Source organism: Silene latifolia, chromosome 9, assembly GCF_048544455.1.
Source record: "Silene latifolia isolate original U9 population chromosome 9, ASM4854445v1, whole genome shotgun sequence".
Classification (NCBI taxonomy): Eukaryota; Viridiplantae; Streptophyta; class Magnoliopsida; order Caryophyllales; family Caryophyllaceae; genus Silene; species Silene latifolia.
In genome coordinates, this window is record NC_133534.1 from 15,665,225 (window position 1) to 15,689,395 (window position 24,171).

General features: G+C 36.9%; 4 protein-coding genes across 4 annotated transcripts; all 4 read left to right on the plus strand.

Moving 5' to 3' along the window:
• Positions 1–1,112: 1,112 nt before the first annotated feature.
• On the plus strand, positions 1,113–6,590 carry LOC141599210 (uncharacterized). The gene is made up of 4 exons (XM_074419154.1): positions 1,113–1,457; positions 3,535–4,143; positions 5,501–5,673; positions 5,795–6,590. Exons 1-4 carry the CDS (start codon positions 1,453–1,455, stop codon positions 6,412–6,414), a joined length of 1,407 nt encoding a protein of 468 aa, XP_074275255.1. The 5' UTR covers positions 1,113–1,452; the 3' UTR covers positions 6,415–6,590.
• Positions 6,591–8,918: 2,328 nt separating this feature from the next.
• On the plus strand, positions 8,919–12,276 carry LOC141599212 (uncharacterized). Its single transcript, XM_074419155.1, has 4 exons — positions 8,919–9,147; positions 9,595–10,203; positions 11,115–11,290; positions 11,457–12,276. The coding sequence occupies exons 1-4, from the start codon at positions 9,143–9,145 to the stop codon at positions 12,077–12,079; spliced, it is 1,413 nt and encodes a 470-aa protein (XP_074275256.1). The 5' UTR covers positions 8,919–9,142; the 3' UTR covers positions 12,080–12,276.
• Positions 12,277–13,887: 1,611 nt separating this feature from the next.
• On the plus strand, positions 13,888–20,370 carry LOC141599213 (dolichyl-diphosphooligosaccharide--protein glycosyltransferase 48 kDa subunit). Its single transcript, XM_074419156.1, has 13 exons — positions 13,888–14,254; positions 14,382–14,521; positions 15,393–15,518; positions 15,622–15,675; positions 15,799–15,912; positions 16,882–16,937; positions 17,030–17,071; positions 17,789–17,864; positions 17,969–18,040; positions 18,994–19,119; positions 19,643–19,747; positions 19,834–19,917; positions 20,080–20,370. Exons 1-13 carry the CDS (start codon positions 13,981–13,983, stop codon positions 20,125–20,127), a joined length of 1,317 nt encoding a protein of 438 aa, XP_074275257.1. The 5' UTR covers positions 13,888–13,980; the 3' UTR covers positions 20,128–20,370.
• An 898-nt stretch (positions 20,371–21,268) lies between these two features.
• On the plus strand, positions 21,269–23,340 carry LOC141599214 (geranylgeranyl pyrophosphate synthase, chloroplastic-like). Its single transcript, XM_074419157.1, has 2 exons — positions 21,269–22,059; positions 22,744–23,340. Exons 1-2 carry the CDS (start codon positions 21,349–21,351, stop codon positions 23,161–23,163), a joined length of 1,131 nt encoding a protein of 376 aa, XP_074275258.1. The 5' UTR covers positions 21,269–21,348; the 3' UTR covers positions 23,164–23,340.
• The last annotated feature ends 831 nt before the right edge of the window (positions 23,341–24,171 follow it).

Consider the following 24,171-nt stretch of genomic DNA (forward strand, 5'->3'; position numbering starts at 1 on the left):
TATGTATTCAGTTTTTTTTATTTCGAATACATATAATACTGCTCCATATGAAATATCTTGAAATTATTAACTTATAGTTAATGCATATTTTTTTTTATTGTAGTTTTTTTTAGTTAATTAAGTTTAAAGCTAATGGAATATGGATGGATTTTTAAAGAAAATAAGTAAATTAAATTAATACAATATAATAATAAATTGATAATCCATGTCATATTAGTTTGCCAAGTCACATTGTTATTGTGTACGTGACTTTTTTTCATCTTATGTGGCATTGTCTACGTGACATTTTTAGGCTAGCCTTTTAATAATATTTTATAGATTGATAATTTCATCATAAAACAATTTATAATTGCAGTTATCGACATATACGAGGGACTGCCATAGTAAAAGTAGTCGCCTAAGTACCAGCAAAGCTGTCTAATTATCACCAAATAGTAGTATTCAGATTCGTCTATCATTAAAACGGATACTATCGTCTTGAGTAAGACTAACTTTTTGTTCATAATTTTTTCAATTGGCACTCCCACTTCTAAAATCACGGGTCCTCTAGATCTCTACTGAGTATGGGTATGAGTATATTATGCACTAGTAGAATTGTGAATACGAAAGGTAGATATGGTAAAATTGACCCAGTTCAAATGACCCGACCAACACTTGAACTGAGGACTCGAGCATGACACATAAGTCATAACCCAGATCAACGTGACCCGGTTTTAATGTTTAGTGTAGCAAACACGTAATTATCCATTTATCCTTTGAACATAATGACAACAAATTTGGAAATAACTCGAATCCAAAATAAACCCACCTAATCCAAATTATATCAAGTCCAAAAATAACCTAATCCGAATTCAACCGATTCGAATCCAAACCGATTAACAGGTGACCAAGTCTAGATATAAAGTACTTAGGGAGATGTAAATATCTCCATGTGAATTTTATTTGACCCGTCACAAGATATTATCCATTAGAAATAATAATTTGCGTAGATAGTTAGATATGTGACATATGTGATAGGTCTACTTGTCTAGTTGTCTGTCTACTCGTCAACCCCTTTGAAAAAAATGTTGGAGCAATATACAAGCAACTACCAATCCGGCAATCCCCCCTTCATATTTCCGCATCCATTACCAATTTACCATGTAAAGAGTCAACTACACACTAGTTACTAGTTGCAGAATATTCCTACATGTTCATAGATTTCTTCTCTTCAATCTTCAATCTTCAATCTTCACCATGTTCATTTAATACATCTCCAAACGTGATTATATTATTCTTTTTGCTATTATCTTCTCAACAACAGGGCTTAATTGCCGGCCTTTTCATTTTTATATATGCAACTTGCTTTATCATCACTTTTTGGTACATGAATCTTGTCTTCTATAAACTTATACAAATACCCTTTTCGAATTTTGTATCTCATTCTTTTGGTTTTCAAGAAATCTGGGTACCATGAAGTAAGTCAACATCCTACTTTTAATTTGATATGTTAACACCCTCATTTTAATTTTATACTCGTTCCGTTCATTTCATTTCCATACGTTTGTTTAATATACGTGTTGAGTTATATATTTATGTAGTCTACTGTTTGATTGTTGCCATTGTTTAGTTAGTGTAGATTACTTATTGGTTCTTGTGTTAGTATTTAGTACATCCGGCCCCACATTACCTCGCATTTTGCGGGAGCTATTGAGGCTGTTCCGGGTGTGATTACGGAGCAGTGTTGTTACCACGTAAGCTTTGTTGAATGATGACTTTGCTTATCTCTTCCTTTCGGCCTCTCCTGAAACAATGAACAAACTGAGGGCTCGGCTTGGTACCGAGCGTACTCACTCCGACGCTCAAGTCAGTAAACTTAAAGGGATTAAGTTGTGTGATACTTGGCAAAGTATATTGTAGAGAGATAAGGGAGTTTATACCAGATTAATAGTGAGTTTAGGTTATATTTTTGGATCCTTTTCTCGTTGAGAGAAGTGGAGTATTTATAGACTTTCACCTTTTGTCACGTAGTGGCCAAGTGGCTAGCAGGTGGAAAGACCGTTCTACCCTCGGCCGATGGACCCATGGCAGGCCGGCCGAGGGGTCTTGGATATGAGTACGCGGATATGTATCCCGGCTGGCTAGTTGTCCTAGCCGGGACCAAGTAATGACAGCCGACAGCCGAGTCGGCTAGGGTGTCATCGATACGTTGACTTCTTTGTGGATATCTTTGACCTTGCTCAATATGTTGACTCGGTCAGCGGGTGCAGAATATGCCCCATCAGAGGCATTGGGGCTAAATGGATAAGATGTGTATATTCTTTGAAGATCTGTTTACCTAAGAGTTGGTTAGATAATTAATTTAGAAGTGTTTTAGTGAGGTTATGATGATCCTAGAATGGTAGCTGAGAACTTAGGATATACTAGCAAAAGTAGTGTGTAGGCTAAAGGATTTGGAAAATAATGATCTGTGATTTGTTAGTTTCAATCCTTTGTAGTAAAATGTGGAGCTGAAATCAGAATAAATACAGGAAGTTCAGCATTAGTATCTTAAAACCCGAAAGAATTGAGTTTGGGTAAGAATGGTAGATGTTCTTGTGGTGCTGGAAACTGTTAATAGGATTGGCTACGAATTGGGTATAGTTGTTAAGCTTATAGTCCAAAGTACACAATGTTGGTTGTTAAAGAGATCAAGTCTCCAATCTTTTCAAATGTCACACACGAGTGTGCGATGTTTGCACAAGAGAAAATTGTTGATCGCTTTAAAAACTAAGTGTTTTTCCCTAGGCCCTAGCCGTTTGCTTTTGGCATGAAATCTACATTGGCTTTGGACTTATGTACTGTAATTGTCTCTTACCTGTGGATGAGGTCATGCAGATTATGCCCTATGTATTAATTTTAAGTTAGCAATTCCCGTTGATCTAATCCGAGGTAATGATGTGATATTGGGTCATTTTAGTCACAGCTGGTCAAGGATTGTTTCTCTTTGTCGAAAACCTCCAATCCCATTAGTATTTAGAACTGTCATATTTGACATATGTGATCATTTCAGCCGGTTTGATGTAAATGTCCTTCCATCGTAGTCTGGTTGTAATTGCAATTAATCTTGTTAGACAAAAGATGTCAGAATAGATTATTTAAGTTTCAACATTGCAAAATAGATTCCAGAAACACTTATTTGGCCTTTGTTTTTTCAAAAATCTTGAACTGTAATCTTTTCTATATTTCGCTTTCAATAATGTATCCCTACAGCATCACAAAAGTTATTCAGTCGAAACTCGAACGTGAAGTTTAAAAATATCAGCTGAGCTAGACTTCACTGAAATGACCTGAAGTGCTCTAATTTGAGGTTAATATTTATCATGATTTTTTTTTTTTAAATGACGCTTCGTTGCGCTTGGAGAGTTTGGGGGATTTGCATTATTGTTTCTATGTTTATTCTGCTTAAAACTGTGGCACTGTTTTATATGCTCAGGTCTCTTCTATTTCAGTTACATTGTCTTAATAGTGACTTATTACTTGATAAAAATCCTCAAACTGCTTCTTGTTTTATAGAAAATGGAAGATCTTCGGAGTTTCCCTCTCAATCATGCTCATCAACATGGCAGCTATAATGGAGCGAGCTGATGAGAATCTTCTTCCTTCTGTTTATAAAGAAGTTAGCCAAGCCTTTAATGTTGGACCTTCAGATCTAGGGTACCTCACATTTGTAAGGAACTTTGTACAGGGATTGGCATCTCCCTTAGCCGGAATACTTGTTCTTCACTATGACCGTCCTAAAGTACTTGCCGTGGGTACAATCTTTTGGGCAATATCAACAGCAGCCGTTGGAATAAGCAAGGAATTTCTCCAAGTTGCTTTTTGGAGGGGAATTAATGGCTTCGGTTTAGCAATCGTGATTCCTGCACTTCAGTCGTTCATAGCTGATAGCTATAGGGATGGTGTGAGAGGGACCGGGTTTGGAATGCTTAGCCTCATTGGTAGCTTAGGTGGGATTGGAGGTGGTGTTGTGGCAACAGTTATGGCTGGTCATGATTACTGGGGGATGCCGGGATGGAGAGTCGCGTTTTTATTGATGTCCAGTCTCAGCTTGATGATAGGAGTTCTTGTTTTTCTGTTTGTTGTCGATCCAAGAGGCTTTGGCTCTTCCAGATCTGCTGACAGGTACGATTTTTTTTTTCCTTTTTTTTTTAATCTGTAATATAGAGATTTTTGAGAGGTGATGCTTAAAATCAATTTAAAATCTTACAAAAGAGAGTCTCTTACTCTACATTGTGTTGGAAGTAATGCAAAAGGCTAGTAATGTTGTCTAGATACATTGCATTGTAGAGAAGCCTTACATTACCTCTTAAAAGAATCTCTACACTCTCTCCACTAAATGCATGTTTATAACCCCACTAACTCCATGTTTATAGTAGTGTTTATGCCTCTTTATACTGCTTATTAATCACTATAAATATGAGAAGTATGTAGTCATTTGACATACACATCTTCCATATATCTCTACTACTTCTCTATGATAATTTTGAGCATACCATATGAGTTCCAACTCTTAATAGTTGAGTACACAACTTTTAGGAGTTTTGTGTGACCTTGGGGGACGACGCCTATATCGATTTGTACCGTAGTTGGGGCGATTTCGTTTCTCATTCAGTGGCCTCCATACCACGACACAACAACAAATATTCTCTAATTATATCTTCGCCCCTATAGTGATACTATATTTCCAACACATTGTGATGCGGGTCACCTTTTTTTGTTGTTCTAGACGTTTCATTGGTAATAGCCGGGTACAAATTCCATGCACATATCCTTTAGTGCCTTGTTGGACACAGCTACGATCGTACAGGTGAAGACTGAAGAGACAAAGTAGCATAGGTTCTTACCTTGTCCATGAAACTTCTGCAGTTTCATCATTGGATGATAAAACTGCTATAAAAACATGCTGTCTGAACTATGAGGGGATTTCAAAACAAAATTATGAGGTTTCAAGAGTAAGAGTGATGTTTTAGATTGTATAGCACCATTAAGGTCAAACCTGTAGGCCTTTTGCTTATGGTGGCGATCCCCTTGCATAAGCTTTTCTGCAGAGAGAAGTTGAACATATGAGGATACGAGAAAAATGATGGTACATCGGATATACTGCCTCACACTTAATGAGTTTTTGAGTTTGTGTGTATTTTTTTTGAGTTTTATAGAGTGTATAAATTACATTTTAGTTTTATGACGTCAAAAATCAAATTTTTCTGAGCTTATATGTAATTTTTTGAGTTATACTGTAACTTTTCGAGATTAATGTTTAAGTAAATGAACTAAAAACTTTATAATAAAACTCAATTTTTTTAAATTAAAACTCAAAAACTTTATCTGAATGCTCAAAAACTATACCATTTGATGTACTACATCAGATGTACAATCCACTTACTCTGATAATACAGTCTCATGAAAATGTAACACCGAATGTCTCTACTCGCTTCTGCTGCTGTAGTGTTAATTTACGCATCTATATCTTTCACTGCAGGGATGTGATAGGTAAGGGGAAAGGAAGCTCGACATCAGTTTGGAGGGAGTCGTGGATAGCAATGAAATCCGTTACCAAGGTGCGAACGTTTCAGGTTGTTGTTTTGCAAGGCCTTGTTGGTTCACTGCCATGGACAGCTATGGTCTTTTTCACCATGTGGTTTGAGCTAATTGGTGAGCATGTATGCAATTCACTTTTAAAGCTCAAATTAGTGTAATATAACATCCTCTTCCCCTGTATCGGCTGCTCAATACATTGACACAGGAGTTCCGATTTTTTTTTTCTGGTTTTCAGGGTTTGATCACAGTGCCTCAGCAGCCCTCCTTAGTCTCTTCGCTCTCGGATCTTCATCAGGGGGTCTTCTAGGGGGCATGATAGGAGACAAAATGGCCCAGTTATACCCTCACTCGGGCCGCATAATGTCTGCGCAATTCAGTGCATTCATGGGAATCCCATTCTCATGGTTCCTCCTCACAGTAATTCCCCAATCAGTAAACAGCTGGCCCACTTACGCTACCACTCTCCTACTCATGGGCCTCGTTATCAGCTGGTGTGGGTCTGGAACAAACTCCCCAATCTTCGCCGAGGTGGTCCCAGAAAGGCATAGAACCATGATATATGCATTTGATCGCGCTTTTGAAGTATCCTTCTCTTCATTTGCAGCTCCATTGGTGGGAATCCTGTCTGAGAAGATATACGGGTATGACCCAAAATCCGTTAACTCAGAATCAGGTTCTTCTCAGGAAGCCTATGCTTTGTCTCGAGGACTTTTCGCAATGATGGCAGTGCCCTTTGGTTTGTGCTGTTTGTTCTACACACCCTTACATTTTACTTTCAAGAAGGATAGGGAGAATGCTAAGCTTGCTAGTCTTAGGGAGGAAGATGCTAATAACTCGACATACGTACAAGACTGATGTATCGCTTATTCTTCTGAACTTTGGGGCATTCCTTAGAGCTAGAAAACATTTTTGTTGTACATTATTTGGTTTCTGGGTTGCTGCTGTTATTAGTTTTACCAATCACAGATGTAAATGCCGGATTTAAACACCTCAATTGATTTTGAGAGCTCTCCAGCGCCAAAGTTTTCATTTTTTGTAAGAGAATTTGCGGTTGAGCTTTGCCAATAAAGTAGTAAACTTGTATTGTAATCAGGTCTAAAAGTGTGAATTCCATGTCCAAGCCGAGGTTTCAGCGTCGCTGTTTAGGATTTATACACTTGGTAGTTAAACTAGTAATTGCGCGGTATTTATAGAGTTACTAATATAGACTCCGTGCAATATATGCACTATATTTATGGAGTTTTACTTTTTAGTGTATTATTTATAGAATTTAAATTGACAATTCACTTATTTTTCATGTTTCTCCTTAATGTATTTTGATTAGAGAAATAAATAAAAATTTAAATCGTAAGAAGTAATAAAATGAGTTTTTTTTGAATTTTTTTTGTTTTTTTTTTACCGAGAAATTAATTATGTTAATTTACAAATATTTACTAATAACATATTTTTTAGCTGCAAATTTTTATCATAAAAAAATGAATTTTAACAAATATTTACTAATACCATATTTTTTTAGCCGCAACTTCCTATCATAAAAAGTCAATAAATTTTTATCCGCAAGTTCTTTAAAAAAGAATTTCCTTATCCTAAAAAGATCGGAGATAAATTTGTGCATAATGTGAAATATTAAATGTTATAAATATTTAAATACAAAAGATTATATCCATTTATAGCTTATCATGTCCACACCTATAGTATATGATAAAAATACCAAGCACTATTCTAGGAAATATGTTTTAGGCGGGAAAAATTGGAGTTTCACCTATTTATTTAGTAAATAGGGGATTTGTCGCTTCTACTAAAATTAAGTCCTGCAAGGTACCTCTTCTTCACCGTCATTTACGTTTTTTTGACATGGCCCTGTTTGGTAAACAGCGGATTAATTTCAGCATAAGCAGATTGCAAAAGCAGATTATAAATGACAAATTTTTTCAAAAGGTTTGACTAGCATATTATAATTAGCAGAATTAATTTGAGTGTTTGGCAATTGACAGCTTACAATTAGTAGATTGTTAGTTCTCTTATTAAAATGGAGAAAAATTTTCTATTTTACAATATGCTAACCAATATGTTGTGGTAAGCAGCATATTGTAAAACAGCATATTGACCCCAATTATGCTGTTTCAATATGTTATTTACAACACTAAAATAAGCATATTGATTGGTCAAAAACATGCTAAAATCCTTGAATATATTAAAAATTGGCAAATATGCCGTTTACCAAACAAAAGCTCCTTATCATTGACTTTCAAGTCTTAGCACGTTACCCGTCCATGTATTGACTATTTTTTTAGTCTAACCAATCCCCCTTATACTAAAAGAATAAAACTGAAAATTTTCTCGCCTAAATGCTTTTCACTAGAAATTGGGCCTAACTTTATCTAGATTATGTATTTGACCTAATATATGGACTTTATGTGTCACAGTATCTCATTAAAAACACCAGCTTTTATAGTTGGGTCAAATGTATTATATTCATTATTTTCTCATTAGTTCAATATATGTATTTTAAATATCGTAAATATTATATTTACAACATATGCAGATTTTACTCATATTATTAAAATCAATGTGTGTTTTTCACTTTTTTTATTCTTTAAATTTTTTACTACGTTTAAATTGTTACTCCGTATGTTGTAACAAAAATAGTTATATGCTTCAAATGCGTAAAAATAAGCATAAGTTTTTGTAATTAAACTAAAAATCTTATTTTTTTAATCATAAACTTATTCCGAGTGAAAATGTAAAATTCACTCTATTTAGATTGTTAGTATTTTTACACATTAACAATTGTAGATAGTTAAAAATAAAATTTAGAAGTTCATTTTATATATTATTATTAGTTAATGTCAAGCTTTCTACACACGACATAATCTAAAATACCGTGCGTTTCAGACGAAATTTCTATACTTAGTTAGACACTTAATCACATTACAACCACAATACCTCCGGACTCGGTCCATGTACTGACTATTACATCAACGTCAGTTTCCATAAAAAATGAGACACGTTTGGTAGTGCCCAAAAAATGTACAATTAGTCTTGCTGAAGACGGGTCGGAGTAAGTGACGGGTAATGTCACTCACAAAACGGATAGGGGGACAAGGTGGGGGCACCCTCATGTGCTTCCCTCTCTCCTCTATCTGGGTCATTTGTGAGAGAAAATGGTATCCGTCACTCCAAAGTGACGGATACGTGCCGTCTTCAATCAGATTTTGTGAAAAATGGACATGTAAGCTGTTCCCTCACTTGCCTGTAACTATCCAAAGTAGCGCGCTTATTGAGACAACGACTTGAAACGAGATATTCAATTCAATTAGCCAATCACAAAATTCCGACGACTTTCTTCGATTTCACTTACGTTTTCCCATAAACTCATCAACCTGTTTAACATTCTCATCTATCATGTCGATTTCTTAGTACAAATATTCAGATCTCATAATATTATGTATATACAGTATCAATATTCATTTAGTTTCCCATTTTTCATATGAAGATTGTTTAATGCCTGCCTTTTTCTGAAAATCTAAGGTTTTAGCTATCATCTTATCGTATCGAATTTCTTTTTCGTTATTTCGGCACCATGAAGTAAGTCCATCCTCACTTTTTTCTTACATTTTCGTTTTTTTTTTTGGACAAGATTATTGTTAAAATGCGTTTTTTAGTCAAAGGTAAACAAATTATTGAGACGTGGTAATATTTGTCTATGTTGAGCCTTCTAATTGTAGGGTGACACTCACCTGGTTTTCATCCATTTATTTCGGGTTTTCATCCGTTTATTTTAATAGCCGGATGAATATTTGCTATCTCTGCTGTTTCCTTCTTGATTTCTTCGGATTTTAGATACTGAAACTACATTGCCCTCAAATTGATACAAGAATTTTCCGAGCTCACGAATTCACCATAGCATTAAGAATGAAACTCAACTAGCATCATTTTGTCTAATACAATGCTAATGCACTACAGTATTTCTTTTTAAATATTGCTTCCAATGTCGTCTGCAGTGCGATTAAGTGTAGGTTTAATATTTTTCAGGGGAAGGAAGATTTTCGGGTTTTCTGTCTCAATTATGCTAATTAACATGGCTGCTGTTATGGAGCGAGCCGATGAAAATTTACTTCCTTCAGTGTACAAAGAAGTTAGTGTAGCCTTCAATGTAGGACCTGCTGATTTAGGGTATCTCACATTCATCAGAAACTTTGTACAAGGATTAGCATCTCCATTGGCTGGCATACTTGTTCTTCACTATGACCGCCCTGCAGTACTTGCCATGGGGACCTTATTGTGGGCCCTATCGACTGCAGCAGTGGGTGCGAGCCAGGAGTTTATGCAAGTTGCTTTTTGGAGGGCGATAAATGGTTTCGGCCTTGCTATTGTCATTCCAGCACTTCAGTCGTTCATTGCTGACAGCTACCAGGAAGGTGTAAGAGGAGCTGGTTTCGGGATGCTTGGCCTCATTGGTAGTTTAGGTGGTGTAGGAGGTGGTGTTGTGGCGACAGTCATGGCTGGTCATGAGTATTGGGGTGTACCGGGGTGGAGAGTTGCATTTGTTATGATGGCCATTCTTAGCTCCTTAATAGGAGTGCTCGTCTTTATGTTTGTTGAAGACCCGAGAACACTTGCCTCACCTCGAGCTTCTGATAGGTAAACATATTTCTGTGATATCTATGCTTTACCCCTTGGCTTTTTTGGTCATAAGAGACTAATGACTCGATGTTCTTCATTATGATGGATCAAAGCAAAATGATTTAGTAAACTGGTTTCGTGTCTTTTCATGGGGAATTATTTTGTTCAAAAAAACACTTCAGGAGTGCGCAGTGCGCTTCAGCGCAAGGCTCCTTTTTGCATGCTAGCCATCTTTAAAATTTATAGGTATAGTTGAGAAAAATATTATTTTGAAAGTACAAATTTGTTTGCAAAAAAAAAAAAAAAAAAAAAAAAAAAAAAATCGCCTGGCGTTTATGAGGCGTGCCTCTTTGCATCGTCCTGTGCTTCTATGGGCCTTCTTTGCCTCAATGCTCCTCTCACCTTTTGACCTTCCGAAACTAAGGTAAAGTAAAAGTTATTTGATGCAATTCTCGACACTTTTTTGAGACATTCTGAAACATGCTCTTTATGTTGTTGACAAAGGGGTAAGCATGGAGTGCATCCAACCTCCTTAGCCAAATATGTAATCTGTCAAGACATTAGGGTAATGTTGCTGTTCTTGAGACACAAAGGTCGATATAGTGAGGGGATTGGGGTTTGAGGATTTTACATGGGACATATTGCACCTGCCTTTATCTTAATAACCTGGCGAAACTTGTTTTAAGTTCTCTATATGTTCGGAAGAGATGTTAACCCTCAAAAACACTAATTAGAGGGGAGGAGGATTGGGACTTGGATATAGTTGAAGAACAGTGTACTATGCTGTCAAAAGTCGAAACTAATATGAAACATGTTATTTTCTGTTTGGAATAATGGAGCTGTATTATTGGCGTACTGAGAATTTTTAGATTCAGTACAGTGTTTCTTTATACATCGGTCCTTATTAGCACCCTCTTTCTGTGCTGTAGGAGTGCTTTATTAGGAAAAGGTAATGGAAGTTCAACATCTATCTGGAAGGAGTCGTGGACCGCGATGAAAGCTGTAACAAAGGTTCAAACATTTCAGGTTATTGTTTTGCAGGGCCTTGTTGGTTCACTACCTTGGACAGCCATGGTATTCTTCACCATGTGGTTCGAACTAATAGGTGAGCATTTATGCAGTCAACTATTCATTTAGTCTGGTATAGCATTTGTGAAATCTCAGGACACCAGAATGAAAATCTTTACTTACAAATAGGAGTATCAATCTTGCTGTACAAAATTCTCGGAAAATGTAATACAGAAATATGCTGATTTTTGTGAGTTCATCAGGGTTTGATCACAATGCATCAGCAGCCCTTCTGAGTGTGTTTGCTTTCGGATCCTCATCCGGATCCCTCCTAGGCGGGATGATAGCTGACAGAATGACCAGACTATACCCTCACTCAGGCCGTATAATGTGTGCTCAATTCAGTGCATTCATGGGAATCCCCTTCTCCTGGTTCCTCCTAACCGTCATTCCTCAGTCAGTAACCAGCTGGCTCACCTACGCAATCACTCTCACCCTCATGGGTCTTATCGTCAGCTGGAATGGTGCAGCTGCTAATGCTCCCATGTTCGCTGAGGTGGTCCCTGCCAAGCACCGCACCATGATTTATGCATTTGATCGTGCCTTTGAGGTATCCTTCTCTTCCTTTGCAGCCCCACTAGTGGGTATCCTATCAGAAAAGATATACGGGTATGACCCGAAGTCTGTGAACCCGGATTCTGGGTCAGCTCAGGAGGCCTACGCCTTGTCCAGAGGGCTTTTCTCGATGATGGCAGTCCCGTTTGGAATGTGCTGCTTGTTTTACTCACCCTTGTATTTCACTTTTAAGCGAGACCGTGAGAATGCTAGGCTTGCTAGTGCAAGGGATAGTGAAGTTGCTCTTCCATTAATGTATGACAAAGAGTAATTATTTGTGTGTTAAAAATTCGCCGGCTTCCTTAGGGAGTGTGCTTATTTTTGGCATCCTTTTTCTGGCTGGATGCTTTTTTTTGTCACACCATAATGCAACACAGTTTCTGTAGTCTAGGCTCCTGATGTAAAATCACTTTCTGTATACTGATTCAAATCTTGAAATAGGCTTCTAAGTCGGAACATTTTATAAAACTCATCTTTCTTGTTGAGCATTGCTGAGCCGGTATCGTGAACTGCCAGTAGTGACAGTGTACATTGGCACAGTCAATATTGCAGTAGATCCCAGTTTGTTTTTTTTATACTGGTTGTAATACACTCTTACAGATTGTAGTAACCTTGTTTCATCAAGTGTTCATCATATAGGTAAAAATATCGACTACAACCTTTACATGCCGGAGTATATTGGTATGACAGACTAAAATTCTTTGCGTGACATCCTATATGTCGAGGCGTAGAGCTGATATTTAATACCATTCTAGCCGAGTTTACAACTTTTATTCGACTCTCCAAATTCATAAGCAACACTCTTGACATAATCAAAACTTCGTTAACAAGAAAATTAAACGCTTCAAATGCTTTTCAATGGATTCGAATTCTCCATAGATACAAATGATTAGGGATGTTATTTATAAAGCTGTACAGAGTAAGGTTTAAAGATAGCCATAAGGGTGGTTTATTTTGATGCTCATGGAGTTTGAACTATGGTCATGAGTATCATCTTTCATGACTTGACCAATAAAGCTATTTGACATTTGCAGAGGTTAAGAGTAAGGTGGCGATGATTAACAAGACTTCCTCATCAATGTGGTGGAAAATTGAGATATGTGGGTCTATATTCAATTTTGTGGATTGGGCAAATAAAACCACCAAAACTTGTTAGTAATGTACTAAGGTTAGGTATAGCTCTTCTCGCCCTTGTCTTGTTTTTCAAACTGGAGCACAAGTTTACAAACATCATCAAATCCGTCATAGTTTTACTTAATGAAGACTATACTTCAACTTCAACAGTTTTACTACTCCGTTAAATTTTCAAAGTGCTTTTCAGATATTGTAAAGTGTAGCACTTCGAATGAGTATAGGTGTCAACAAACAGCTTGTTTACACATGTATAATTGTATAGAGGTGACTGATTGCACATATTGGCCTGCTAGACCTCCTCGTTGAATCCCCTGTCACAAGGACCGGGACATGTTAGCGCGCCCCAAACATGTAGTGGCCTGTTGATCACTCAGATCGAGTTATGGTTCATAATCTGAGTCGGGCCCGCCCTAGACCAATCTTTTAGGATAAAAAAAATAAAATGCACTAGGCCCATCGGCTTGGCTTTCCCTGGAACCGTCCACAAGCCGGTTCCTGGATCGACCGTCCCTAGAACCGGCTCGAAACTTCCCAAGGATCAATTCACAGTTGTCTAGGCTGAGCCCGACCTGTCTCAGCCCTAACCCTCTAGTGACTATTCTATTCAGTATGCCACCTGGCTCGACCTTGACCCAGGTCGAATTTTCCAATCTGGTTTGACTTCAGCTCGTCAAAAAGCTTAATAAATTGATCTAGCCCGCCCGGCATAGTATGCCATCAAGCACGGTTCACCTCTTTCCACAAACCGTTTCATAGTTAGGTTAGACAGGTCGATCCTAATCCACATCCTACCATCCTGGTCAGCCCATCTCAGCCCGACCGGTCTGAGGCCACCTCTTGTACGACGGTTTAACAAAATAAATGAAGACCAATAGTCCAATTGTACCAAACTACCAATACTCTTGAAACGGTTCAACCCGGTTCAAGTCCGACATCTCTAGCAGAGAAGCAGTAGACTTTTCACTCTGAAGTCAAGTGCAAACCTCCAACAAAACTAGTAGTTTGATCCTCTGAGATCTAAACCTCAAAACCCTAACAATGGCGAACCTTTCTCTCCCCTCTTACTTCGCCATTTTCTCTCTACTCTTTTCCCTAATTTCCGCATTCAACCCTGATTCCCCTACCGATCGTCGAATTCTCGTTATTCTCGACGACATTTCTCTCAAATCTTCGCATTCTATCTTCTTCAATTCTCTCACTTCACGCGGTTACACTCTCGATTTCAAGCTCGTTGATGATCGCAAAATCGTTCTTCAACGGTACGGACATTATTTGTATGACGGTCTCGTACTTTTCGCACCTTCCGCTGATAGTAAGCTCCCTCGCTCGCTCTTTTGATTCGCATTTTGATTAATTCACATTTTGATTTAATTGTGTTTTTGTTGATTTGAAGATTTGGAAGATGTGATTGTATGTTTTGTGTTTTTGGTGAATTGAAGGTATTGCGGAAGGATCGTTGAAGTTGAGTGATGTGTTGGATTTTGTTGATTCTGGTCATGATTTGATTCTTGCTGCTAATCCCAACGCTTCCGAGTTTATTCGTAATGTTGCTTTGGAATGTGGTATCGATTTCGATGAGGTAATTTGATTGAATTTGATTGATTGTGTTGTGTAACACATTGGTGTTTATTCTTGATTTGCGTAAGAATGTGGTGGTGATCGTGAGGTTTGCTCATTGTCTGTCAAACAATGCTTTAGGATCATTTAGGCACGAGTATTGGATCGATTCCATGTCCATACTTTAATATCAGACTCTCTAGACAATTCGATTGAGTTGCATTGGAGCTTGTTTGTAATGTATTTTCCGGAGAGTGGTGTGGATTCATGGTGTGCGCACAGGTTGCAGTATGATTTAGAGCCCATTTTTTTGTTTAGGCTTCTCATTGTTATAATTAGAAAAATTGATTTTGGTTAATACTTATGGAGGATTATAATTTGGCTCTTTTGTGCATACAACCTCAGAATGATTGAAGTAGGCTGTTTAGAGAGCCATGTTTCCGCCTATGTTCATATTAAACACCAATTCTTATATGAGACGGTCTCACGATAAGCTTATCGTAAGACCTCTCACATAATTTATGGTTATTATTTTACTCCTTTTTTTTCTCGAATTTTCTATTTAGGTATATGTGATGTCTCATATTATCTTAATGTGAGATGGTCTCTTAGGAGACTTAATCCACATCCAAATACCGGATTAATTTAGACGTGTAATTTAGAGTCCCAAATTCATCTTCGCCCCTGTATTTATATGTCAGGTGAGGTGAGTTGCACATATTCCAGGATTATTTTGTTTGGTTATATCAAGTTGTAAACTTAAGAGGACAAGCTTCTCGTTATCTTTTGTACTTATCTTATATATTTCCAGGAGTCTATTAAGGTACATGCCAGAGGACTAAATTATTATAATTGATACCGTGTTGAAGTTTGTTTTTGTTATAATGTCCCAGGATTCGTCAGCTGTGATTGTAGATCATACCAGTTACTCTGTATCTGAAATAGACGGAGATCATACTTTGATTGCCAGTGACAACCTCATTAAGTCTGATGTGATTCTTGGGAGAGAAAAGATTGAGGTCATTTTTTCTCATCAATCTACTTTTTTTTTTATCAGGCGCGTGTTGTACCATAGTAATGCATCACAGTTATCTCTGAATATCATTGGCCTTTGTCATTCAGGCGCCTGTGCTGTTTAGAGGAATAGCACACTCAATCAATCCTGCCAATAGTTTGGTTAGTTCATATTCTGTGCATTTTCCTTGGTCCTTGGTCTGGTTGTCAACGTAATATTGGAAACTCAGAGTAGTGCCGCGTTCGAATTAAAAAAAGGGTTATAAAAATCTTTAACTTTTCCAGGTTGTGAAAGTTCTCTCAGCTTCTCCTGCAGCATATTCTGCAAATCCGAATTCCAAGCTGTCAAACCCTCCAACCATCACCGGATCTTCAATCTCCCTGGTGTCAGTCGTTCAGGTTTATTATCTTTCCCACTCTTGTAGGTCACATTCATGTTTGAACAACATCTAAAATTAATTTCCTGGGTATAAATTAAATTTTGTGTTGTTATTAACAATATTAAAAATACAATTTCCATAATCCACCCTTTGATACTAACTCAACTAATTCAGTCATTTTCGTTCTCTTTCTAATCAGTTTTCACTTCTCAAACGTCGTCATTAGTGTCACACTCAAACTTTTCATCAATCCCTCTCTTATATGTAGAGCTTGCACCACAAACATGAAATTTAATAATATATTTGAAGCTGTGATTTAAACCTATAATGTTATTTGCTGTAATGGCAAATTAATCGTAGTCAAGCTTGCGACCTGTTTAAGGCAGAAAACAATTGTCGAATGCCATGCTTATGTTTAATGATGAAACCCGCTTTACCATGTGGAAATAAATAGGATTAAATGAAAAAAGAAATTAAATGGATGCATGGATGTGCATGAAGATGTAAACAGATATATATGGATTTGGAATCACCCCATTTCCACATCATATAACACCATTGTCATCCCTAGGGGTAAGCAATTGCTTATAGAACCTGTGTATGTAAAAAACTATGGATATCTTAGAAACTCATTTATTGTTTTATGATTGCTTGTTAGAAGATATATTGTGGTTGGAAATTTTGCATGATTGAAGCAATAGGCTTCTTTTCCATTTGAAGACATGGTACTGATTACTTTTCACCGTGTAATTGACAAGCCATTGTTTAAATGATATTTTCGTAAGAAGTATGGTTCAGTGATAACTGATAAGTATTCAAGTTGAATCATATTTGCAGAGAGATGTAGTTATTAATTATTATCCTCTCTTTAATTGTGTGCGATCTAGCCCATTCTACTACTTTTAATTTATCTCCAGAGATGTATCAATGCAAATGTTTTCTTTTAGATGCAGTAAAACTCAACTGGTGTTACTTCAAAAATTTGCAGGCTAGAAATAATGCCCGCATTCTGATTTCTGGCTCTTTAGATATGTTTAGTGACCGGTGAGTGCTTGTCGCAGTATGTCATGATCCTTCTTCTTTTCTTTTCCATAGCGCTTCAATAATTAATAAATATTCTTCTTTGTTTGAGGCAGATTTTTTAGGTCGGGTGTCCAAAAAGCTGGTACTTCTGTCAAGTAAGTGATGTTTATTTTTTAATCATTACTGTTTTAGCATACCACATACGAATTTGCTTTGGTTTTCATGCCTCTTATGTTGTGGAGATTAAAAAAAGACGCTGTTAGGGCGTAAACTTAGTTCGTCTTTATTTATTGTGTAGCCCACAGCAGTGCAAAATCTATCCATTAAAATTTAAAATTGTGAAGAAATGGAGTAAGCTATAAACAGTTCTTGTATGTAAGTATGTAACCTATAGTTGATCATGGAAGTTCTTTTTACAACTAAAAGCAATGGTTTTTTTTCTTCAAAGGCTGCTGTATTTTTCGTCTCCCGCTTCTCCGTAGCTTTGTTTTCTTATGATTAATGTTTTTTTTTTTTGGGTGCGAATGATTAATGGTCTGTGAAAGTGAAATTTTGGTTTCTTTTCTGAATGTTCCATATAAAAGTTTATACCCCGAGAGTTGGTAATGAAGCAATGAGAGATAAATTACTCTCTGATGCACCTTTTAGATGACAGCGTCACAATGATATATGATGCTGAATTGGATGTGGATAGAAAAATCATGCCTTTTTTTTTTGTAATTTACTTGGTGGATTGTCATCTTGCTTGTACAAATATTCAGCTTTCATTTGTTCCTAGTAATCTATTTGAGTACTATGCTAGACCTGGAATTAAACTATTGAGTAGCAGGCAAATTAAGATGTTCGGTTCTTTTGTTTTTCTTTTTGTCTAGACATCAAAAATCTGGTAATGAACAGTTTGCAACAGAGATAAGTAAATGGATTTTCCATGAGAGGGGTCATCTAAAGGTACGCTATATACTTATATTATATTACACCATGTACTCTTGCTGTTGATTGTTTGATTATCTTTTCTTTTCTTTTTACCTGACGCTACGGTGGTATTTCATTAGGCCCTCAATGTCAGACATCATAAAGTTGGGGAGACAGATGAACCTTCCATCTATCGCATCAATGATGACTTGGTAAGACTTTTATACTTCCCTCCATGCGATTTATACCGATTTCTATTGGACTTTGGTGGTTATTCATTGTCAAGTTAAACTGATATCTTTTCACACTATACATTAGCTATAGCATACGAAGTATAACTTAAATAGAAATGTTGATATAAAGATAGTAGCTTAGTTAGATAATTTTTTTTGCATAGTATCTCTACATATCTCCAGGAGAGCACCCGAAGCACCGGTGAGGATTGAGAGTTGGGGAATGGATAATATTGTTAGGGGAACGAGAAGACCAAAACAAACATGGATAAGGGTGATTGAAAGCGATATGAATGTTTTGGGAATTAGTGAGAGTATGGCGAGGGAGAGGGATTGTGGAGAGAGAATTCATGTTGTAGATTTAGTTTGAGTTTCAGATATTTACTTATCTTTTCTCACTTGACTTGGAAGTGTTTTTTTTTTTTTTTTTTTTTTAAAAAAAAAAAATGAGGTATACTGGAGGGGTACATTTTGACGAACTAAGTTTACGCATTAATCTCCTTTTTCACGCTTTTCTTACGTTTTTTTGTTTTTGTTTTTTTAACACACTTTTTCATTTGCCAGTTATCCATTCTCTTACTTTGTTTATTTACCTTTGACCGTATTGGCGGATTTAAACCTCAACGGATTCGGATGATTCATGTTAGCAACCCCAATCTATGTTGGGACTAAGGCTTTGTTGTTGTTGTTGTTGTTGTTGTTGTTGTTGTTGTTGTTGTTGTTGTTGTTGTTGTTGTTGTTGTTATAGTATCTCTACATATATAGAGGGATATGAGGATATCAGTAGTCAAAGGTGACATTGATTGACCATCAAAATCAAATGGGCACAACATTAAACTATTAAAGAACTGGAGGGGGTACATTTTCTTAGTCATGGTAGCAACTAGCAAGTAAAGGAATTAGCATCCCTCACACTGACATCTTTGTTACAGGAATACTCTGTTGAGGTTTATGAGTGGTCTGGTACTAGCTGGGAGCCATATGTGGCAAATGATTTACAATTGCAGTTCTACATGATGAGCCCCTATGTGTTGAAGACGCTATCAAACAATAAGAAGGTAATATGACATGTCATTACTTCCTTTTTCAATGGAGCCAACGACTTGATTTTCTTTGCTTGTGGCCTTGTGGGTCATGATGGCAAAAAGACAATGTGGCTCACTAAACCTGCTGCTGCTGCTGCACATCTTGCGGTTCTTTTATTGTTTTTTTTTTTTTTGGTCCAACGAAGCGCGCACTTAGTCGCATTACAATAGAGGGGAGGGGGGAATCGAACCTGGGACCTATTGTCCACAATACCTCCGTCTTAACCACTAGACTAGGACATCTTTGGTTGCGGTTCTTTTATTGTGAAGTATTAGCTGTTCCATATAATATTCGACACAAATTTCAATATTGATCCCCGAGAAACCTCTGTATTGTCTGCACTCAGCACAGGGGTAAGAGTTAAGACTTGTGTATTTCTGACCCCTCTCTACCCTGTCATTTGTGAGAGCCCTTGTGGCACCATGGTAATGTCATTGATGTGAATCTCATGCTCTATTTCTGGGATGGCATTCATTGTTTTACCTGGTCTTGCAGGGTCTCTATCATACATCATTCAAAGTACCAGACGTGTATGGTGTGTTCCAGTTCAAGATTCAGTATCAGAGTCTTGGTTACACGAGCTTGTCTCTGTCAAAACAGGTGATGCCATAATCGGGTCTATCTGAAGTTACTCTTTCTGAAGTTCCATTGTCACTCTGATTGTCTAATGAAAAAACCGTTTGCAGATTCCTGTAAGGCCATATAAGCATAACGAGTATGAAAGATTTATACCAGTAGCTTTCCCTTACTACGGAGCTTCATTTTCAACGGTACTGCTTTGCATCTCCTCTCCTTAAAGACGGCCTGTGTTAACATAATATGAGACCAAGCCATTGAACTAGATTTGCGATGAGACCGTCTCATTTTCTCATACACTCTCTTTACATATGCCCAGTGCCCACTAATTTTATATCCGTCTATGATCATTGCAGATGGCTGGATTCTTTATCTTCAGTATTCTATACCTGTACCACAAGTAGATCTCGTCTCATGACGGTCGAACTGAAGGATTAGGTCATATATGAGGAATGCAGTTTTTGATGCCTACAGGACTCTCTGATAGTTAGTTGTCTTTATTGTGACATTTTTAAGGCGACATTATGTGGTCCTTTAGAGAGAGATCCAGAGAGCTAGACATTAGCTTATTTACTCAAAACATTGTAAAAACAAAGATTTCTTGAAAGAGAAGTTAGATGGACCATGGTGTTCTTGCTTTCTTGGAAGTCCGCGGTTAGCTCCTTTAATACTCCCTCCGTCGTATTCATTTGTTTACCTTTGATTAAAATATGGTGATAATTAAAAAACAGAGGAAGTATCTTATATGATTATCGTACCTGATTGTGGGTAGGAATGTCAGTGGGGTGGGTATAGGTGGGTACCGCCCTGCACCCGCCCCAGTTGGGACGAGGATGGGTAGAGCTTTGGTGGGTGGTGGGGCGGGTTAATGGGTAAGCAAGGCGGGTACGGTTTTATATTTCCGCCCGTTCGGGCGGGGATGGTTTTGGAAACTTGTACCCGCCACTGATGGTGGGGCGATGATGGGTATGAGTTTTTCTTGGTGTGTACGGGTACGGGGGAGCCTAATCCACCACCGCTCCGCCCCAAGGACATCCCTAATTTATTTATTTTTGCTTACAAGGACATCCCTAATTGTGGGCATAGGCTATTAGCATTGCAATCTAGATTGTTTGGATTGTACTCAGTATAATCTTGCAATCCAAATTGTAAAAAAACAGTCGTTCTTTCAAAATCAAACTAGGATATGATTGTTCATAATTGTATAAGCACTGATAATAATATCTAAGGACCATAAAAACATCACAAGTACACTCAAATCTTGCCTGTGACTTGCACCAAATTGAGCAACCATCCAAATGTTGATATCATAAGTTCCTGTCTAAACAAGATTACTCTCTAATTTCGGTTTGTTTGTTCCGATTAATGTTAGAATCCACTCTGAAATGATCATTGCTTATAAATTTCAGCTACTCTTTAACAATTTCTCAAAAATTTCAAACTTCATAAACAAACATCCATGATTTCTTATTACTTTCTGATATTTCATTCCGTTTCTATTTGATCAGGTAAAAAAAAACTTGGAAGAGACGGTTTAGTTTCACACAGATTTCAAACTTGTGGATGTTATTGTTGATAACAGAGTAGTAATCTAATCACATAAAATTCTTGAAAAAACCATCAACATGAATAGCATCAGTTGCAGTAATCTGAATTTAAGCACTTGGGTACAAACTCAAGTTTCAATTCCAAGTTCTAGATCTTCAGTTTCACCCAATTTCAACAAAAAATTGAATAATAATCAAAATCACAATAATAATGGCAAAATTTCATTTATTTCTGTATCCTCCATTAAACCCACCTCAAAAATGTCTCAAATGAAAGCAACCTTTCAAACACCAACCCAGAACCCAACTCAAAAGACCCAATTCAATTTCGAGAAATACATGATGGATAAAGCAAGCAAAATCAACGAATCGCTTTCGGAGGCGATACCCGTAAAACACCCAGAAATAATCTATGAAGCTATGAGATACGGTTTATTAGCTGGGGGAAAGAGGATTAGACCGATGTTGTGTATTGCGGCGTGTGAGCTAGTCGGCGGTGAGGAGACGGCGGCAATGGCGGCGGCGTGTGCGGTGGAGATGATTCATACTATGAGTCTTATTCATGATGATCTTCCTTGTATAGATAATGATGATCTTAGAAGAGGGAAACCTACTACTCATAAAGTTTATGGTGAGGATGTTGCGGTTTTTGCAGGTGATTCGCTTTTGTCGTTCGCTTTCGAGTATCTTGTGAAGTCGACTCCGGTGGGAATTCCGGCTGAGAAGGTTGTTTCCGCGGTTGGGGAGCTTGCCTCTGCTATTGGCGCCGAAGGGCTCCTTGCTGGACAGGTTGTCATCTTAGGCCATGTTCTTTTCGGCTTAATTTCAACTCAACTCAGTTCAGCTCAGCTTATTTCAAATCTATTCATCTCAGTTTATTTCAAATCTAGTTCAGCTCACTTCAATTTAATTTAGCCCAAAAGAACAAAGTTTTATTCTTATTAATTAATTCGTATTTAATCGAACACGGAGTCTATATATAGAAACCGTAAACTAGAGAGTTAAATAAATAAACGGATAATTCACGCGGTACCCCTAAGGTTTGTTACTTTGCACAAAATACCCAAATTTTTGATCCGGAAATCTTAAAGAGGTCATAACCCGGTCACGAGTTCCAAACTCGTCAAACTTTTTTTTCAAATCATAGTACTCGGAAAGATGATCGATTTGAAAAAAAAAATCTTCACTTTCTGAGTTCGTAAACACGAGTTATGGTCTCTTTAAGATTTTCGGATCAAAAACTTGGGTATTTTGTGTAAAGTGGCCAACTTCAGGAATACCGCGTGAATTATCCGATAAACTAATTAACATAAATATATACGGAGTAAAAAGTTCATAATTATAACATGAGTGTTTGATATATAATACGGAGTAAAAGTTTATAGCACTATATAAGTATATCACGTTTATATGGTTTTTGTTTTAAAACAGTATCTTGTTGTTGATTTCATATGGTAGTCTATTTTGTAATAGGTGGTAGACACTCATTCAGAAGGCGTAGAAGGGATAAAGATCGAGGAGTTGGAGTTTATTCACATCCATAAGACAGCGAAATTGCTGGAGGCGGCGGTGGTTTTGGGGGCGATTCTAGGGGGTGGCACTGATGAGGAGATGGAAAGGTTGCGACGTTTTGCAAGAGGAATTGGATTGTTGTTTCAAGTTGTGGATGATATTCTAGATGTGACAAAATCGTCTGAAGAATTGGGGAAAACCGCGGGAAAAGATTTGTTGGCGGAAAAAGTAACGTTTCCGAAACTAATGGGGATCGAGAAATCTAGGGAGTATGCCGAGAGATTGAATAAAGAGGCTAAAGAACAACTTGTTGGATTTGATGTTGATAAGGCGATGCCCTTAATTGCTCTTGCTGATTATATTGCTTATAGACAGAACTAAACAAGAATTAGAATGGTTTTAAAACCGATCTAGTTTGATTTTTCATTTTCTAAAATAGCACTACATTAAATTGATAAAGTCAAAAGAAATGATATTTAATACAGTAATCTATTATAAACTTGTTTACTTTAATTAAACCTTTATCTATGTAAAATTGCGCGTGTAACTTCTTTCATACACGAGATTTTGCTGATGTGGTGATTTATATATGGTGGTACAACGTAGCCATGCAACGTTCTTAGAATTCATGTTCCACTTTAAAACAATAGATTGGTTAGGTACAGATCAGTTGAATCGGATGGTTAAATACTTAAATCTAAGATTCTACTAAATAACCATAAAACATAATCGAAAACCGTCTAGATAAAGACATTGTTCATCAAGATTTCATTTTCTATAAAGTAACACGCAAATTATCTGCAAAAAAAAAGGAAAAAAATATGATATTTATAGAATTGAATAGTTAGTTTTCACCATTTTCACAAAAGTTTTGAGCTTTACTTTAAAAAAAGAAAGGGAGTTAAAGCTAAAATATGAGTTAAACCTTAAGCGGACTCATAACAGTTTTTGGTCTGGGGTTTATATACGGGGTGGAGTGAGGTGGGGTAAAGAGTGTAAGTTCAAGATAATTTTAGGAGAAGGTGTGTGAATAGTTATCGATTGTATATTAGAGGACTCAATTTGATAATGTTGAGCATAAATTGAAACAATTTGAATATGATTAAGATTTGAATTGGTTTGATTATGAGAGACAATTGGGTGGGGAACGAGTTATGAACACCAAAATAATTGTATTTTGGACAATTCGATTTGACAAGGTTGAGTTTAACAAATTCTTTTTCCACCAAGTATAGTATTTCTCTCAAATATGGGAATATATATTGTTCGAAATTATTTGCTTTAAGAAATGTGCAAATTATTGTCCAAAAATGTTGAATTTGTTTGGAAGAAGTTCAATGATTTGCTAACATTAATTTTGAAACATCTGTTCTGAAATATACTCCGTAT

Bases quoted from the DNA above. Each gene is read 5' to 3' on its own strand.
- LOC141599210 (XM_074419154.1), top strand. The intron at 4,144-5,500 runs GTACGATTTTTT...CTTTCACTGCAG, and splicing joins TCTTCCAGATCTGCTGACAG to GGATGTGATAGGTAAGGGGA. The intron at 5,674-5,794 runs GTGAGCATGTAT...TCTGGTTTTCAG, and splicing joins CATGTGGTTTGAGCTAATTG to GGTTTGATCACAGTGCCTCA.
- LOC141599212 (XM_074419155.1), top strand. The intron at 10,204-11,114 runs GTAAACATATTT...TCTGTGCTGTAG, and splicing joins TCACCTCGAGCTTCTGATAG to GAGTGCTTTATTAGGAAAAG. The intron at 11,291-11,456 runs GTGAGCATTTAT...TGAGTTCATCAG, and splicing joins CATGTGGTTCGAACTAATAG to GGTTTGATCACAATGCATCA.
- LOC141599213 (XM_074419156.1), top strand. From the start codon at position 13,981: ATGGCGAACCTTTCTCTCCCCTCTTACTTCGCCATTTTCTCTCTACTC. The intron at 14,255-14,381 runs GTAAGCTCCCTC...GGTGAATTGAAG, and splicing joins TTTCGCACCTTCCGCTGATA to GTATTGCGGAAGGATCGTTG. The intron at 15,676-15,798 runs GTTAGTTCATAT...TAACTTTTCCAG, and splicing joins TCAATCCTGCCAATAGTTTG to GTTGTGAAAGTTCTCTCAGC.
- LOC141599214 (XM_074419157.1), top strand. From the start codon at position 21,349: ATGAATAGCATCAGTTGCAGTAATCTGAATTTAAGCACTTGGGTACAA. The intron at 22,060-22,743 runs GTTGTCATCTTA...ATTTTGTAATAG, and splicing joins AAGGGCTCCTTGCTGGACAG to GTGGTAGACACTCATTCAGA.